Consider the following 19,192-nt stretch of genomic DNA (forward strand, 5'->3'; position numbering starts at 1 on the left):
ATGATGGGATGCTACTGCTATAAAACTCATGTACATTTAAGAACCAGAAGTATCATTCAATAAATCAGAGTCAAGATGTAAGACATAGGTTGTGAAGAATAGGACAGAGGTAGAAAATGATGCTCAGAAGAAAAGGGGGAAGAGATCTGGGATATATAACAGTATCCAAGTAGACGTGCTCTAGGGTCAAACTACAGGGGCTGGACACTGAGATAAGCAACAGGGGTACATGTTTGACAACTCATTTACTCAATTTGCTGCACTCAGCATTCTGTAGGGTGTGGATGTTTTTATGTTTGGCCCAGTGCAGCCAACCCCACCCTCCTAGGGCTTCCCTTCAATTGAAGCAGCTGGACAGCTCCTACCACTCCAGTGTCCATTATTTTCCATGGCAAAAGTGGACTCTAAGTAGACATGGCCTTTAAAAAATTATGTTCAAGACCCAAAGACCTAGTGCTGATTACTGAATTCATGTGTCTAAAAAGTTCTCTTCCAATGCATAACCTTCTCATTCATCTTGGGAGAACGTGGTGCCACCCTTGAAGAAAGAAGCCATCTCTCAATCTTAGGCTGAGCTGGGCAGTCAGATTCTTCTTTGGTGATGGTGGGATTTCCCAGAGAGAATTTGGGGGATTTGGGCATTGAGTAAAAGGAGAATTACTGAGGTTGTATAGCCAGGTTGTGTATTGTATTTTATGATATGAGTGATCTTTTCATGTTTCCCTATAAAACAAGTTGGAGATGGCAGAGAGCTGTTACATCATCCTTCTTCTGTCCCTCTCTCAATGGAAGATTGTTACCCATAAATTCATGATATTTCCTTGTACCCTATTCAGGTTAATTTGGTTTTCAGATTTTAATATATGACTGAAATAGGTGTGGAGGAAAAAAAGAGGAAGAAGGAAAACAAAAAAAAAGCCCTCAAGCACTTAAGGGGTCAAATTGTCCAACTGTCATTCCTGGTAAAATAAAAAACAAACACATATGACTAATGGGCACTCTAACTGAAAAAATATACCTGGGCAGCAAATTAACCAGTTCCACATTTTTTGGAAGGCTGGAAAATGCCTTGTCACCATAGTAACTCCCTCATTGGACCGGCTCTACTTCAATAAACTTTCAGACTCCGTCCCAACCCCAAACCGAAAATAGGAGGAGTCATGTTTCATCCATTCCTTACTTATAACTAGTTCTGGGTGAGGGGGAGGGACAGGGCAAGGCTCTCTGCTGAGCACGCTGCTGCCCAAGTTACACTCACCAATGCCTCCAGAGCAGCTCACTGGCTGCATCCTTTTCCTCACATTCCTTCATCTGTCTGGGCTGGTTGAAGCAGTCACTAGGACCTACTATATTGGGATTGTGGAAGAACTCTGGGACTATGTACCCCAAGGGAAGAACGTCATTACAGGGAAAAGTTTCTCAGAAGACAAGTGAGTAAATTTGAGGCTGTTTGTTTTTGTTTGTTTGTTTTTGCTTTTAAATTCCCTGCTTGGAAGGTTTTACATTTCTGAAAGCACTAAAGTGGCCAGTTAGAGCTTGTGTCAATTTAGTTAGATGGAAAGGGGGATTTGATTTTGTTGAATGACAATAAATGGCATTTGTCAATAACCTGGGAGGCATGGCATGTATTTAAAGTTCCCAGTGGAGAATGAGTTGATGGATCTCATTCTATGAAGAGAAGTAGAAAAGCAGGTCTCTTCCTTAACAGCAACTTACATTCTAGAACAGATTTGGAAAAAAAACAACCAATGACAATAATAAACCAACATATCCCTACCTGCCCTGGTATTGTTGACAGTAGCCTTGGTTTGGTTTCTAGGAAAATGCTGTATATGCCTTAGGGTGAAAAGTTATGGATTTTTGGATTTCGAAAAACTCTTTCCAAGGCAAAACACTTCTTCTGTTTTGTATATTTGTTTACAGGTGCTTTGTTTTGTTTTTTCTTTTACAATGATAAGGAATTAGGAGTGTCCTCCAGGCAGTTATCTCAAAAACTTTTAAAAGAGAATAAGATAATATTAGATTCATTTATCTTAATTTTTAGGGTTAGGGTTAGGGTCCCCTAACCCTAATTTTTAGAGCAACTTAGGAATTCACAGTTTGTTAGATCCTATAGAGTGCCTTAAACATCAGAAAGATTCAACCAGTAATTAAGTTGAATTAGATTCATTGTTTTCTTTTTCTCTTTCATCAATGGTAGGAGGAGGGTTGTTCCTCTCCTAACTCCTTCCTGGAGTAGGGTAGCATGATGAGAGCCCACATCACAGGTTTATAGGGTAGCACTAAATTTTCAGGTTTTTGAAGTGAGTCGATATGATGTGGTGGGTGAAGGATTTGACTGATTCAGAAGATCTAGATTTGAGTAAAGTCTCCGGCATTTAATAGGTGTGCATCCATGGGCATACCACCATGAACCACAATTTCCTTATCTATATAATAGGAATAATATTGCTTTAACTACTTACTCCAACTGTTCCCCTTTACTACTTGTGTGACGTTGGGCAAGTCACTTAATCCATATGTATCAAACACACACACACTTGCCTGCTGGCCCCATACTCTAGAGTGAGTCCCAAACCAGATTAAAATGTAATTGGGAAATATCTTTTAAAAAAATATACAATGTAACATAAATAATATTAAGATGTGTTTTTCTAATTCAATAAGCAGCAGTTGGAAACATTATATTCTATTTAGTGGCCCCATTTCTTTTTTATTTTCCTTTTTGGGTGGGGCAATGAGGGTTAAGTGACTTGCCCAGGCTCACATAGCTAGTAAGTGTCAAATGTCTGAGACCAGATTTGAACTCAGGTCCTCCTGAATCCAGAGCAGATGCTTTATCCACTGCACCACCTAGCTGCCCCCCATAGTGGCCCCCTTTCTATTTGAGTTTGATGCCACTGACATAACCTCTCTGGGTCTCAGTCTTTTCATCTGTAAAATGAGGAGACTGGATTAGACAACCTATGAAGTCCCCTTTACCTCTAGATTTGTGATCCTATGGGGTTGTTGGGAAGAAAGCATTTTGTACATTGTGAAGAGTTATGCACATAATGAATTATTGCTATGGTTTTATGGACATTTATTTCTTAATTTACTTTGTGGAGAGGAGAGGGGGACAATGTATGTACAATAGCCTAAGAAAATTTCTTCCCAGAGACTCCTTTTTTCCCCTTCTGCTCCTTCCACCTGATACCCCAAGGGTTAAACACCTGGAATTCCTCCCTTCTCTTCCTATCCATCATAAGCATCTGTCTTTGACCCCAGAAGCATTAGTATCTGCTTTCATTTTCATACTTTTTGAACATCCTTACAGTTATTTTGGTGGTTGCTTCTGGAAGTCCAGAGATTTGTGCTTCAGATAAGCAGAGGTTTTCCCATGGACAACCAAGCTCCATTTCTAAGGAGGTCAGCTAGTAAAAATGTCATTGGGAATATGGAATAGCCAAAGTCCAAATTTCCTAAGGGTTTGAATGGACCTGACAATTTTTGGGAAAAGTTTTTTTTTTTTCCTCTGAAGAGTTGAGGGCAAGCCAGCAAAATTTAAAGACATAGCAGGACTAGAGATGGTAGTGGTGGTAGTGGTGGCAGTGGTGGAGAACAAATTGGCTTACTGTATTAGGTGTTTAAGGTCCCTAAAATCAATCACTCAATTAGAGAGTCATAGATTAAGAGTTAGAAAGGACTTTAAAGGCCATCAAGTGCAACCTCCTAAATTCAGAGATGAGTAAATTGAAAAACAAAGCCATGAAGTGACTTGCCCAAGGTCACACAGCTAGTAAGAGTCTGAAGCAAGATATGACACAAGTTAGTTTTTCTTAACCCCAAGTCCAATGATCTCTTTACTTTTCTACCAATCCAATCAGTCAACAAACATTTAGTAAATGCATTCTAAGTATCAGGCACCATGTTATGTACTGGGGATATAAAGAAAAAGAAAACAATTTTTGCCTTCAACCCAAACACAAAGAGGGCACAGTCCAAATTTGGTTTCTGAGAAAGCATTGTGCATCTACTATAGAGGTAGTTGAGAAGAATTTCTCCATCAGCACCAGAGGACTTGGGTAGAAGTTGCCAAGAGCCATATTTCTGATAGATATAAAGAGAAGCTTCCTAAAAATTAGAATGAACTACCAGTGGTTAAAATGGGTTTCCCTCCACTGGAGGTCTTTAATGGAAACTGGATGAAGACTGGGGAGGAATATTGCAGATGGTATTTCTATTTGGCCACACTGGTTGGACAAGATGGTTTCTGAGACTCTATAGTTCTCTGTACTTAGAGCTGGGAGGTGAAATAGCCTCCCCAGGTGTGTATTGAGGATATTCCAACTCCTGGCTCTAATTACAGAGAAATACAACTGAGAGCTAATTACAAGGAAGGCTTAAATCCCCTTGAAAATATTTTGAAGGGTCCAAATACCCACACAAATCCTCCTCTCAGGGAGAAAATGGTCAATTGGATCAAATTGGGAACACCTCCTATTCATGTAAAGTCTGGGCTGCTGCTTCCCCAAAGTGGGCTCCAAGGAGTTGTTTTTGTTTGTTTCATTCTATCTTAACACAAAAATCTTCTTAATCAGAAACAGTAAGGAAAAGAAGCAAGAGGTGGGGTATGAGGCAAGATGGAAGGGGATCCATAGAATTTGGTTGGATCAGAATTAGGAGCCAAATGAGTTTGAACAACCTGCACATTGATTCTACCAGGAGGAAGAGGATGGGTGCCAACTGACTCTGTTTTCAATCCTGACTCTCAAGATAGAGAGGGAGGTTGGAGAGTTGGTGCCCACTGCTGGCTGATTCTTTGGATGAGCAGCTGGTGGTCATAAAATGTTGCATAGAGCTTTGGGCCAATGGGGGGGGGCACTGACCTCTGTTCTGAGGCAATGAGGTGTGCACCACATATGTGATAGGCTTTCCATCTTATATGAAGGACAGTAGTTTGGATGGCTTGCCTTGAGTAATGTATACATTCACTTTCTTCCCTAGTCGTCCTCATGAGTAACAGGATGTGTTTGTCAGATAGTGGACAGGAAATAAGAGTATGATCTATACCCAGAGGCAGGAAACTATGGAAAAATGTAAACTTAAATTGAATTTAGAGCCAGATACTCTGGGTTTGAATCCTGGCCATATTATTTAATTTTATGACCTTGGGTAAGTCATTTAAACTCCTCTGGGTCTCAGTTTTAACACTTACTAAAGGAGGCAGTTGGACTAGAAGCTCTCTGAGGTCCCCTCCAACTTCAAATTTTATGATCATATGAACAGAGCACTAGGGTGTTTAGTCCGGTCTGTGATTTCACTTCATGAACAAATGTGTTCTACGTTCAACCAGCTGGTCACTGTGGATTCCCACACAGCCAAGGACCTTGCACATAGTAAGTTCTTTTAAAATGCTTCTTGAATTTGTTGAAGGACATTGACAATTGGGAAATCATTTACATCCACAGGAGGACAACCAGGAGAGTGAGGGCAATCTACCATGACATCCCCATATCATATGAACAACACTGAAACTTTTAGTCTGGAAGAGAGAAGATGACTTAAGGATAACATTGTGGCAGTCTTTAATTAGTTATCATGTAGAAGAGATAGTAGACTCATTCTATTTTGCCTGAGAGGATAAAACTAAGCACAATGGGTACAAGTTGCAAAGAAATTGACTTATTTGGGCTTAACACAAGGACTTTCTGATAGGGACAGGCATGATCTTGGGAAAAGTGTCCTGGATTTTCAGGTCTGAAGATCACATGACCAGGGTCTGAATTCTGTGTCTAACTATTAACTAACTATATAATTTTGGGCAAGTCACCTCTCTTCAATGGACCTCGGTTTTCTCAACTGTAAAATTAGACACTTAGAATAGAGGATGTCTAAGAACATTTCCAGCTCTGTATCTTATGATGGCAAAACTATCCAAAAGTGGAACAGGCTGTCTCCTGCGGTCCAGGTCCCCTTCAGAGCAGGTCTTTAAAAGGGAAGACAGGATGAACACTTGTCTATCATGTTGTCGTGGGTTCATCTCTGCTCTGAGATTCTGTGATTCTAATCATAAATGTGAAAACTGTGCAGTCAAGTTCATTGCTCCCCGTGATTAATTCTAGATTTCTGGTTTTCTCTTTCTCTCTTTTCTTCTTCTAATTTTGTCACCTCAAGATTATTAGAAGCACAATGTTTTGCACAGAAGTAGAACACAATTTTAATGTTTGTTGCATGAATAAATGAATCATGATTGGAAGAGGTATAAATTAAAGAATGAAAACCAGAACTAGCTGTAAGGGAGACACATAATCTGTACATGTAGACAATGTAGGGTATTGGGAGAATTGCTGGACTAGGAGAAAAAGAACTGGGTTTTATTTTTGACTTGGTCACTAATAGTTATGTGACCTCGGGCACACTACTTAAACTTTTTGGTTCTCATTGCCTACTTAGTAACTAATATTGAACTCATTTTAAAAAATCAAGGTCTTAGATTAGATCATCTTTAAAGTTCCTAAAGTTTCACCCAAGCTATTTATTCCAGGAAGGCTTCTTTCAAGAAGTCAGTAAAATGAAAACAAAACAAAAATGATTTGCTATCTATTTAATGATATGGACCAGAGTGGAAGATATCAAGGAATGAACTGGACAACATGTGAAAGATTTCAAATCAATGTACATACATCCAATTTCTGCCTTCCAGGCTCAACTCAAGCCTAGGCTTTTCTACAAAGACTTTAGATACAACCCTAATCCAAGCCAATCACTTCCCTTCTTAAATACTCATAGGATTTATGAGCCATATCCTGCTTTTTTGGTGCTTGATTATGTTCCAATTTTTTCTAATCCTTTCAAGTATGTCAGTTTTTTCCCCTCTACTAGACTGTAAGATCTTTTGCATCAGAGGCTACTTTAACATCTTGTAATCATTAGTAGGTTGCTTAGCAGTTAATAAAATAATATCGATAGAATTGAAGAGTTAAGGTTTTCTTGACCACAGACATAACTAAGTTGAGAGAAACTGGATCTCATTCTAGGGCTCTGAAATTTAGAGGTTGCTAACAGTGTTTCTACTCCTTGCCAGAAAGAAACAATTGACCTTAATACCTAAGTAATAAGAGCAATTAGTTAAAAGAGGAAGTTAACAGATAGCTTACTTCCTTTTTCCTCAATCCTTTGGTCTAACTTTGGATGAATTCTTCATAGCAGTCTCTTCAGCTTTTCCCCAGAGTCTGAGGATCTCTAAGCCCCTGGGAACTCATGTCCCGATGTCAGAGCTCTTTTTCTACCTACCTAAATTTAATTTGTCTTTTTAAAGATTTGAGAGGAAAAATTACAAGATGTAAGGGCATTTTTTGTGTCGCTTATCATAAGAGTAAGGCTTGTTAATTTTATTTCTGTTCTTGATATCAACACAAGTATAAACTAGGAGACATCAGATGGAATTAGAAGCAGAAAAAGTTTGGGGACCCAAACTGGTCAATATCATATGTATTTACTAACTCCTCAGTTCTGAGGATGAGATGGAAAACAAATGGTCTGCATTATCACTTCTCCAACAGAAACACTATTTATTTATTAAATACCTACTCTGTACAGATCTTCATGTTAGGTACTAGGGGAGGTACAAAGTTCATGTAAGATGTGGTACCTGCCTTCAAGAAGTTTATAGTCTAGGGGCAGCTGGTGTTGCAGTGGATAAAGCACCAGCTCTGGATTCAGGAGGAACTAGTTCAAATCTGGCCTCAGACACTTGACACGTACTAGCTGTGTGACCCTGGGCAAGTCACTTAACCCTTATTGCTCCCCCACCCCCCAAAGAAGCTTATAGTCTAGTAGGAGGATAAAAAACAAAATAGCTATATAGTATGCCATGTTACTTGATAAAGTGCTATGTGAGAGCCAAACAGGAAACTTGCTACTGACTTATCAGAGAGGTTTTTTATAGGCAATGCTATTCAAATTGGATTTTTAAAGGATGGATAAGAATTCAACAGGTAAAGACAGCACAGGCTCAGGAGATAGTCCAAGAAAAGACACAGAGATGGGGACATGGGGTGTGTGTTTGATGTGGAAGCAGGGAGAGAAAAGCATCTATTCTGGCTGACTAATTGTACTTGAAGGGGGGGTGTCATTCAAAATAAGACTGGAAAGGTAGGTTAGCATCAACTTGGGAAGGGTCTTGAATAATAAGATTTTTTACAAAAATAAGACAGGACAATTTTATAGACTACCCGTCTATGTAAGTAACTTGGCCAGTGAAATGAAAAGTAGAGTTAAAAATACAATTGAGACTACGTGACAATGTTTTTAAGAAAATTTGGCATTAAGGAACTAGAGTTTATTGAGAAAGATTCATACCAGGCTCCCATTCTGCACCTTTTAGTTGTATTTAATTTGAACAAAGGAGCTCCTTTGATTCACTTGGCAGCTGTGCCAACATTTTGATCTACTTAAGCTAATCCTGGTTGGACCAATAAAGTATTTAATTAAAGCTTCTGAGTCTTGGATACTCCTCTTTGGAGTATCCAAGCCACAATCCTTACCCTAGGCCTGAACATCATGCTGGTTCAATAGAGGAGAATTAATTTCTGGTCAGTGCCAAACTCATAAAGAAAATGATGTAGGCAAAATGGCTCCTGGACCTTGATTGTGGTGGTGACCATATGGTGACAACTGCCCTCATCCCAGAATTTTAGGAGCTGGTAAAAAGAAAGCTATGCTAACCACATTATTGCTTCAGGAGTCAACAAGAAACACTGGCTACAAAACCTGATGCTAGGGAAAGACTCGTATGTCTTCAAGGAGGACTAGTTCAAGGCAAGAAAGAGACAGAGCTACTTGTCCAAGTTTTGAAGGCAAGAGGAAGATGCCACTTTATGAGGACCATGTCTTAGAAAAAGGATATCATTCACTATTTACTATCTCACTTCAACTATCATCATCATAATTACCAACAAGTATTTATTAACTTCTTAGGTAAGGATGTTGTCACATGCTATGGATTCCTACCCTCCTTATCTCTTTATTCTATGATTTGTTTCTTTATTTAAATAGTATTTTATTTTAATTTTTTCCAGGGGGGCAGCTAGGTGGTGCAGTGGATAAAGCACCGGACTTGGATTCAGGAGGACCTGATTTCAAATCTGACCTCAGACACTTGACACTTACTAGATGTATGACCTTGGGCAAGTCACTTAACCCTCATTGCCCTGAAAAGAAAAAAACAAACCCAAAAAACCAAAGAAAGGACCTAGAGGCCATCTTGTCTATCATCACACAGAGGAGGAAAGGACCAGAGAGTGCAAGTGATTTGCCCAAAAGTTTATAAAGTGCTTTCCTTACAACAATCTCATGGCAGCAATCAGTGCACATGTTATTATCTTCAGTTTACAGATGAGGTAGATAACTGAAATTCAGAGAGGATTCATTTCATTGTCTACCATCAAAAAGCCTACTAGTGTCAGAGGTGGGCTTCAATTCGTGTCTTCTGATTGCTCTTTCTGATAAGCCATTCTGTTATCAATTCTTCTTAGAGAACCGGTTCCTTTGTCTGCAAGGGCACCACATACTAGGGCTGGGTTGGAGTCAGTTCCAACTGGCTCGAGAGTTGATTGTTAACTTTTTCATATGAACATTTATACCTTTGCAATGAGCAAAGGCCACAAATTGGGGCTTGATTTATTGTTTTATGGATTTAGAATTCAGAATGTGATGGAGAAAATATTAATAATGCATAGTAAACTTTTAAAGTGTGTCACATGTACATTTTCTTTCTTCTTGGAGAGTCAGCCATTAAACACTTACCAGCACACCCATGCTACAGACCCCACTGCTTCCAAAACCCAGGCTGGCCTGACACATTGTCTCAGGGCAGGTTACAATTTACACACAGGGATTCTTGAGCCATAACCTTCCTCTCTTGAAGATGCCTCCCCATACTATCAGGACCAGAATACCCACTCTGGGGAAAAGTTCACTTCTGTCTTCATACTTTCCCTTTCTCCCCACTATAATCAGTTACAACTTAGTGATTCATTTTGGAATGAACCTTGTATGTTTTAGAGAAGACTGAGGGAAATGAGGGAGTTTCAGGATAAGAGAACACAAGGAGAAGTACATCTCTCAGAGGACTTTAAAATGATTAATTTAATTAGCAAGGGTGTGTAGGCTCTACATTTGGTACTAGTGTGTAATCAAAATCTCCACCCTCTTTTTTTCAACCAGAGTTGAAGTTGTTCTAAGTCCTTTTTGCTTCTTGTTGGGGGATGATGGTCTTCCTCAATTTCAGACAACTCTTAATTAAAGCACTTAGCCTAGTGCCTGACAAATAGTAGGTGCTTAATAAATGCTTGTTCCCTAAGCAGCCTTAGTAAGCTTCTAATTAGTTGTAAAATTTTTTTCCCTCTCTATCTGGAATCTTTCCCCTCATCTTCATCATCCCCTTCCTTCAGGGCCCACCTCAAACCCTGAACTCCTCTGGGAAGTTTTCACAAATTGTCCCAGCCCACACTGATACTCCCCTTCTCTTAATTTCTACAGTATTTATTATCCTTTCTTTTGGTGTAATCATAACATCATGTAATCATAGATTTAGAGCTAGAAGGGATTTCAGAAATCATCTCATTTTACATATGAGAAAACTGAGCCTGAGAGAAGTTAAATGACTTATCTGAGATCAAACAAGGAGCAAGTAGTTGATTTGGGATATGAACTCAGGTCCTTTGACTCATAATTGAGGGTTCCTTTTATAGGTATTTGTCCCATCCTACCTTGTGTGTAATTTAAAATTCTAAATGTGGGTTCTAATCTGTCCCCCCAGTTTTGGGGGGCAAACTGGCTAAAATCACTGATAAATGAGTTTAGGTTTTCTGTTTTTTTTTGTTTTTTGTTTTGTGGGGCAATGGGGGTTAAGTGACTTGTCCAGGGTCACACAGCTAGTAAGTGTCAAGTGTCTGAGGCCAGATTTGAACTCAGGTACTCCTGAATCCAGGGCTAGTGCTTTATCCACTGTGCTACCTAGCTGCCCCGAGTTTAGGTTTTTAAGGGTTTATTAAAAGATGGTAAAAGAAAAAGATTGAGAACAGATTTCTTATAGCATGGAAATCCTAGCTTTCCTAAACTCCCACCTGAAATCCTCTGCCACCAAGCCAATGTCTCACACCAAAAGAGGAAGAAGCCCTCCACCAGCATCGGCTTGCTACTTTGAGTCCTCCTCCCAGAAATGGGAGGCTCCTCAAGTTGATTGGCTGGTAGGTTTGATAGACAGTACCCATGAGCAAATGTCACTTCCTGATGCCTCGGACCTGACCTCATGGCTTGCCCTCAGATGCCTTCTCCTCATGGTGGAACAGCAGATGGCATCACTCCAATCATTACACTTGTATTGTTGTCAATCCCTTTATTTATATGTCCAATGATCTTAACTAGATTGGAATCTCCTAGGGATCAGACAAAAAGTCTTAGACCTCTGGATCCTCCATGCTCAGTAAATAACAGGCATTTATTAAATGTTCAACACAGTGGGTGATGCTGCTGCTGACTGATTACCGAAATGTGCTTCAAAGACCTGATTTTCCAGGCATAGATTTTTTTTTTACTTTAAAAACTATCTAAACCTAGACCTTAACATTCACTTGTTTAAAAACAACAACACAAAACTAATTTCCAAGGATTTGTAACTACTTTCCTTAAGCAGTTTCCATGGAATTGGTTTTTTAAAAAAATAAACCGTAATACGACTAATTTTGGCAAACAAGTTCTCTTTTTGGCTTAAAAGGTGTCTGTTCTGACATCACTGCCCCCAGGGCCTTGGAAGGATCTTAGCAGCTTCATCCTGTTTCAAATCTTTGTCCTGTGTCATAGCAGCAGGTAAGGCAAGGAAGCCTGACTCAACTGGATTCCTTAGCAATAGGAAATGAGTTCTTCATAAGCTTCCTGCCAGTAGCGAGTGGTGGAATGTCTTGGGGGTGGGAGTAGTGAGGAGGAGCTCTTTTGTACTTGCTCCCAATGTTGTCCTCCTGGGGCTATGCTATAAACAATAAACTCACCCTTCCCTGGCATTCTAATTAATATTTCATCTGGGATTAATTCCTTTGGAGAGCTCCCTTGAAGTTACACCCTTATCACCTTGCAGGGACTTACTTGGTTTGTACTCTTCAAGATGAACAGAAACTAAGCACTATTGCTTGGATATTGGACAAATGCTAAGTATTTTATGCTTAGTTTGTTCACATATTACCACTTCTGAGTCTTTTGTTCTTTTTCTCCTCTTTGCCTGTGATTGTCTTGTCAATTTGTTTTACTACAGGTCATTTTAAATTTCTCACAGGACAGAAATTGGACTAGATCCATACTTGAACAGAAAGGAACTGATCCGGCTCTAGAATCGAGTCACAAGATGGAGTCAGTATGGTTTGCTCTAATTCCCACAATTAATCATTTGCTGTCCTAATCCCTTTGATTCCCCTCAATTTCCTCAATGCAAAACCTAACCTGGATTCTGATTCCAGGATTTCTATGGCTTGTTCTCTGAAGGTCAAAGACCCTACTTTTTTTTTTTTTACCTAGAATAGGAAAGAACAAACAAAAAATGGGTCAAGGACTGAGTCCTATATATGTTACTTCCTTTCCTTAGCAGAATTTGAGCTTCATGATCAGGGACCAGCCCTGCTTTTCTTTTTGTATCCCCAGCACTTAATACAATACTTTCCCTATGGTAAGCACATTAATTTTTTTTCATTTAATTCATTAATTCATTTATTTAAGCACCTACATGTGTAGTACAGTACTAAAATGTCTGAATAGAAGGAAATAGCAGAGCTAAGCTCTATCTTGCCATTAAACAAAAGGATTACTAAACAATTTGCCCCTTAGACAAATAGTAAATGTGATCCAGATGCCCTTACAAATGAAGGTGAAAGACTTCAGATCTCAGCAGTAAGAAATTCCCTCTGGGATGATAACAAAAAAGAAAGTGAAATCAGGGGTAGCTATTGTGATTTCAGACAAGGTGAGGAACAAAAATAGACAAAAGAAAAAAGAAGAAAACTACATTTGACTGAAAACAGACAATGATTTCAATACTTAACACATGCAATCAATGGCATGACTTTTAAATACTTAAAGGAAGAACTGAATGAATTACAAGGAGAAGTAGACAATAAAACTATAATAGGGGACCTCAATTTACTCCTACAGCCCTAGATAAATCTAATTTAAAAATCCAGAAAGAAATTAAGGGTAGGAATAGCTTTAAAAAAATAGAGATGATAGACCCTTGATGATTATCGAATGGAAATAGAAAGAAGTATACATATTTCTGAAAGCTGTAAGAACTATGGTCAATATAACAACCATTTGTGATTCCAGAGAACTGATAATGAAACATGTTATCCATTTTAAGGGAGGTTATATTTATAGTGTATAGTATATTTATATATGTATGAATATATACATATACACACATATTTATGACTGTATACAAAAATGTGTATATGTAGATTGTGTATATATATGTATATATGTGTGTATGTATACAGTCATTTGAATGTGTGTGTATGTGTGTACCGGCATTGGAGGAATTGGTTTTGTTAGACTACACATATTTGATACAAGAAAAAAATTTTCTTTTTTTAAATGGAGTAGAGGAGTGGGAGGGAAAGAAAATAGATTTCTATTAATTTTTTAAAAATAGAGAGTTTGTGGGGGCAAGTAGGTGGTACAGTGGATAAAGCATTGGCCCTGGATTCAGGAAGACCTGAGTTTAAATCCAGCCTCAGACACTTGACACTTACTAGCTGTGTGACCTTGGGCAAGTCACTTAACCCTCATTGCCCCACCAAAACACCCAAACAAATGAAATTTTTTAAAAATAGAGAGTTTGGGGGTGGTAGTACAGATGTGACCTGTTGGGTAAACTTTCAGATTCATTGTATTATTAATTTTTTTTAACTTTTGTTTCGTTACTAACAAAATGGGACTAAACTGGAAATGTATGTAATACAAATATATGTATGTAATGTAAAAAGAAAACACATCAATAAAACTGAAAGTGCCCCCTCCTTCCAAAAGGTGCTGCGTAAGGTTAGAGCCTCATATCTCCTGAATCTGGGTTTTTGTGCCAGGCGAGTTGACTTATTCAGTCTGAAGCATTGGGAGAAGGCAAATAGATTATTTGGAACTTCACAGGACTCTTGCCAGCACCTAGCACAATGTCTGGCATATATTAGGTACCTAATCAATGCTTGTTGTCTGAATGAGGGTTGCAGAGATGGGTGTGGGGCTGGTATCTAGATTCCTAGCACATTCTTTGTATAAGAGAATGAGAGTCATATGAGGAGGAGAGGGATTCTGGGAAAGGTGAAACAGAAGGAGAGAGAGAAGAGAGAAGAAAAGGGAGAGAGAAGAGAGGAGAGATGAGATGAGAGAAGGGAGAGAAGAATAGGAGACTGGCAGAGCAGAGGAGTAGCAATGTTTGGGGGTTTTTGTACTTTTGGGAAGGCTGTGAGAAGGGGTGACCTAGAGGTGAGAGTAGAGAAGACTGACTGTGTCCATGTGTCCCTACATAGCCCTGCTCAGGAGCACAATTGCAGAACTTCATGAGTTTTTGGTTGAGTGAGTGAATTTTGTATCTCATTTCTGCTATTTCACAGATTTGTTGATCAACCTTTGGCTAATCATATCACCCAGGAAATTCTGGACTACTCAGTTTCTGGATCACAATGGCCTTTCTCTTTCTCCTGCTTTTTCTCTTCTGATTTAATGTTTTTCAAACATATTCATAGACCCAACCAAAAGTCTTACAACTGCACTATGTGCCACTGGGGACAAGGGCAGCTGTGGCAGGAAATGTAGACAGTAACAATAATACTCTACATTTGTAGAGAGCTTTGCATTTACAAAACACTTTCATGTAATGACAATAATAATAATGATAGGTGTTATTTACGTGGCACTTTAAGGTTTGCAAAGTGCCTTACATACATCATCTCATTTGTTCTTCATGAGACAGGCACTATTGTTCCAATTTTCCAAATGAAGAAACTGAGGTCAAGGAGGTTAAGTGATTTCCCCAGGTTCACACAGTTATTATCAAAAGATGACTAAATGAATTTAAAAGTGCTGACCATATGCCAGACACTGTGCTAAGTGCTAGAGATACAAAAGTGAGGAGACCAGAGAGACAATACATTTAGAGGAATAGTGTCCAAGGAGGGAAGTTTTGATCCAAGGAGTCACAAGGTTGCTAAGTGGAGCCATAGGGAAGTCAATTGATACTCCCTTTTCAGCCACGATGGTAGTATTGACTTGGTGACTCTACCCAGGGCTTCCTGGTTCAGTCACTCTATTCACTGCGCCATATTGTTCCCTCACATACACATTTGGATTGTACAGCAATATTGTGGATCCAAGAGTAAAAGTATTACCTCTACTCTAAGGATGAGGAAACTGAGGTTCAAGAAGATGAAATGCCTTGTCAAGGTCACCAAGCTAGTGTGGGGACCAATTTTTAATTGGGGGGTGTAAGCTAAGCAGCTCACCACAATATTGGGGCAAGGAAGGAGACAGACAGCCTCCCTCAAAACAGAGAAGGATTTATTTAACAAGAACGAACTTAAAAAAAACACAAACAGGATCAGTAGGATCAAGGGAAAGGAAATAAAATGGGGAAAGGGAAATTATACAACCTAAACAACACCACCGCCCAGGAATCAGCTGAGAACACACAGCAGCATCCTGTCGCCTTCCAGCTTCAAGCTAGAATGGCGAAAAAACCCTCCCTTCTTCCCAGCAGACCCCAGGCTGACCACACACAGCCCCCAACCAATTGGCTGTCTGCTCTGACAGTCACATGACTTCCGTCACTGGGCTTCCAATCATTATAATTTTGCTAGGCTCATGTAGGCATCGGCAAGTGGTGATGACATGAGGTGCCAGTGCCATGGCGACGGCAACAACCAGTGGGTGGAACACCATGCCATTTGTGGAGTCCCAGAGGGCAGTGCGTGTGCTGAGGTTTTTTAAAAAAATTCTAGCCAAAAGATGGGGTCATAAAAACCTCAAATAACAATTAATTCTTTACACTAGTAAGAGTTAGAGGTGGGAGTGAAACCCAGGACTTCTGACTCTTAAGTCCAAAATTCTTTTCTCTACCATGTCCCATTATGGAAGAGTTCATTCCTTTTGTTAGTAAGTCAATTATGTCATCTCCACATAAAGAAGATGATTAATTACTGGGTACTCTGAGTGATGTGTTACCTATTTATCTAGCTAGCTGATGGTTAAGGGCAATTGTGATAACATATGGGGCAAATAGAGTGACGGACTTCTTGGTTCACCAGCCTTGACTTTGATGGACCCAGGTTCCCCTCCCATCCAATCTTGCCTATACATTTGCCTTCAGTCAGGGGCAGAGCAAACTGGGTCAGCCCCTCACCACTGAGATCATGCAGGAATTGTGATGTCAGAAGTACCTGGGGGCTTGCCTTTGAGTCAGGTATAAAATCGACTTTGAAAGATAATGCAAGAACTACATATCCATTTTGTGCATTTTGACTCTTCCTTAATTATTCCACCTATTTATGCTTTATAGAAAACTTGGCCAAGGGAGATGTCATGAGGACATTCTCTCTCTCTCTCTCTCTCTGATGAGGCAATTGGGGTTAAGTGACTTGCCCAGGGTTACAGTTAGTAAGTATTAAGTGTCTGAGGCTGGATTTGAACTCAGGTCCTCCTGACTCCAGGGCCAGTGCTCTATCCACTGTGCCACCTAGTTACCCCAAGACATTTTCTCTTAGACTGGACTTCCAGACTTGATAAGCTTTCTCCCCCAAATCAATCAATCAATCAATCAATTAATCAACAAACATTTATTATTAAGTGACCTCTTTGTACCAGGCACTATGCTAGGCACTGAGGATACAAATAAAATTAAATTATACAATCTCTATTTGTAAGGAACTTGCATCCTAATATGGGAGACAATAAGAACATATATAAATACATACAGAATAAATGTAAAGAAAATAGTAGTTAAATACAAGGTAGTTTGAGAGGGAGGACACTAGAAGTTGGGGGGTTCAGGAAAGACTTTATATAGAAGGTGGTGCTTGAGGTGTGTCTTGGAGGAATTCTATGACAAGAAGATGAGGAAGAAGTGCATTCTGGGATGAGGTACAGTCAGTACAAAGGCATGGTGTCCAGAGATAGGGTATTTATTTTACAATGAAGCTGGAGAGATGGGTTGGGGTAATGTTGTAAAGGGCTTTAAAAGCTAAACAGAGACATTTATATTTGATTCTAGAGGAAATAGGAAGCAACTGGACTTTACTGAGTAGGGGAGTGACATGGCCAGTTCTGCACTTAAAAAAAGTTACTTTGGTAACAGTGTTGACAATGGATTGAAATGGGGAGAAATCTGAGATGGGGAGACCAATTAGGAATCTACTATAGTAATTAAGCAAGAGGTGATGAGGGTCTGAACTAAAATGGAAACTGAATTGAGAGAAGTTGGATCTGAAAACTGTTGTAGATGTAGAAATGGAAAGATTTGGCAACTGATTGTTTGGGTATGTGAAGTGTGCGGAAAGTGAGTGCAGGATAGTGCCATGGTTATGAAGCTGGGAGACAGAGAAAATGGTAATGCCTTCAATAGAAACAATTTGAAAGTTTGGAAGAGGCATAGGCTTGGAGGAAAAGATAAGTTTTATTTGGGGCATGTTGAACCTGTTTTCAGGACATCAGGTTGGAAATGTCCAAACAACAATTGGTGATGTGGGATTGAAGCTAAGGAGAGAAACTGGGGCTAGATATCTAGGTCTTGGAGTATTCAGCTTATATCTGCTCTGCTTAGATTAAGCCTAGGAGATTTCCTTTTAGGAATGAAATAGAATTAAGAAAATAAAGTAAAAGGTCAGATAAAGAATGTAGGGAAGAGGCTAGAAAGCAAACAAGAATGATACTAGAATAAAGTATAAAGAAAAGTGGGGGTCATTGACATCATTGTGTTGCAAAGTGGGAGAGGGAGGGTAAAAAATGAAGGATTGGTCGGTGAATGTTACTCTTGTGACATGGAAGCACACTGTCTGAGAGTCTCTATAGCATATCTAACCTCTCAAAACTCTTCTGGATCAGACCTATATTTACATCTTGGAAATAACCAGATCATCCACTGTTGATCTGAATGCAACTGAACAACATAGATTATCAGGAGCAGATGCCTCTTTCTTGGGCAGGACTATGTCACATTATTGCTGGGGGGGGGGGAGGAACCTAGGAAAATAAAGGATAAACAAAAGAAAAGGGAGAGAAATTTTAAAGGGTCAGTGATAAATTAATGGAAGTAGAGAAGGGAGACAGAAATTAATTGAAAGAGGAGAGGGAGAAATCACAAATTCTCCGACTTGGAAGGTATTTTAGAACACGTTTAAGATCTTACTTCCAGAATATTTCCAAGGATTGTCACTATTGGTAGGGGCTGTCAGAATAAAGAAAGGTAGGAATGAATAAAGTATCAAAGGAGGGAGAAAAAGAGGAGGAAGAGGAGATGCAAAAGGAGGAGGGGGAGAGAGAGAGAGAGAGAGAGAGAGAGAGAGAGAGAGAGAGAGAGAGAGAGAGAGAGAGAGAGAGAGAGAGAGAGGGAGAGAGACAAAGGGACAGAGACAGAGAGACAGAGAAAATGAAAATAGGAGGGAAGAAACAAGCTTATTTTGTGTCGGGTACTGCTGTTCAGTCATTTCAGTAGGGTATGACTCTTTTTGACCCCTTTTGGGGTTTTCTTGACAAAAATACTAGAGTGGTTTGCTATTTCCTTCTCCAGCTCATTTTACAGATGTGGAAGCTGAGTGTTGTGACCCCCACCAGGTCTCTCCCCTCTCCTCTACCATCCATTTTTATTTCTCTTCCTTCCTTTTTCTTTTCATCCTTCCTTTCCCCCTCTTAATCCTTTCCTCTTGTTACCTCTTTTTTTTTCTATGCTCAGAAACTCTTTCCCTCTCCTTTCCCTTAATCATATCTCCTGAGATTGTGATTCTTATTCCTCCTCTTTTCTTCTTTCACTTTCCTTACCATTGCCTCCCTAACACTCCATTAATGAGTGGACAGAAAGAGAAAAAACAATCATGCAAACATTTAACACTATCCATTCCTTGGTTTGAGTCTATCTTTTCTTCCTTGGAACCCAAAGTCTTTAAGAACAGGGATTGGGTCC

The 19,192-nt window shown here is 39.5% G+C and overlaps 1 protein-coding gene across 1 annotated transcript in view; it reads left to right on the forward strand.

Annotated features, from left to right (window-relative positions):
* Window positions 1-1,260: 1,260 nt before the first annotated feature.
* HEPHL1 (hephaestin like 1) overlaps window positions 1,261-19,192 on the forward strand; it is an 88,809-nt gene continuing 70,877 nt past the window's right edge. Inside the window, exon 1 of the mRNA XM_043996385.1 lies at window positions 1,261-1,430. Within this exon, the coding sequence (XP_043852320.1) occupies window positions 1,261-1,430 (170 nt within the window). The remainder of the gene's footprint in view (window positions 1,431-19,192) is intronic.

Source organism: Dromiciops gliroides, chromosome 3, assembly GCF_019393635.1.
Source record: "Dromiciops gliroides isolate mDroGli1 chromosome 3, mDroGli1.pri, whole genome shotgun sequence".
In the NCBI taxonomy this organism is placed as follows: Eukaryota; Metazoa; Chordata; class Mammalia; order Microbiotheria; family Microbiotheriidae; genus Dromiciops; species Dromiciops gliroides.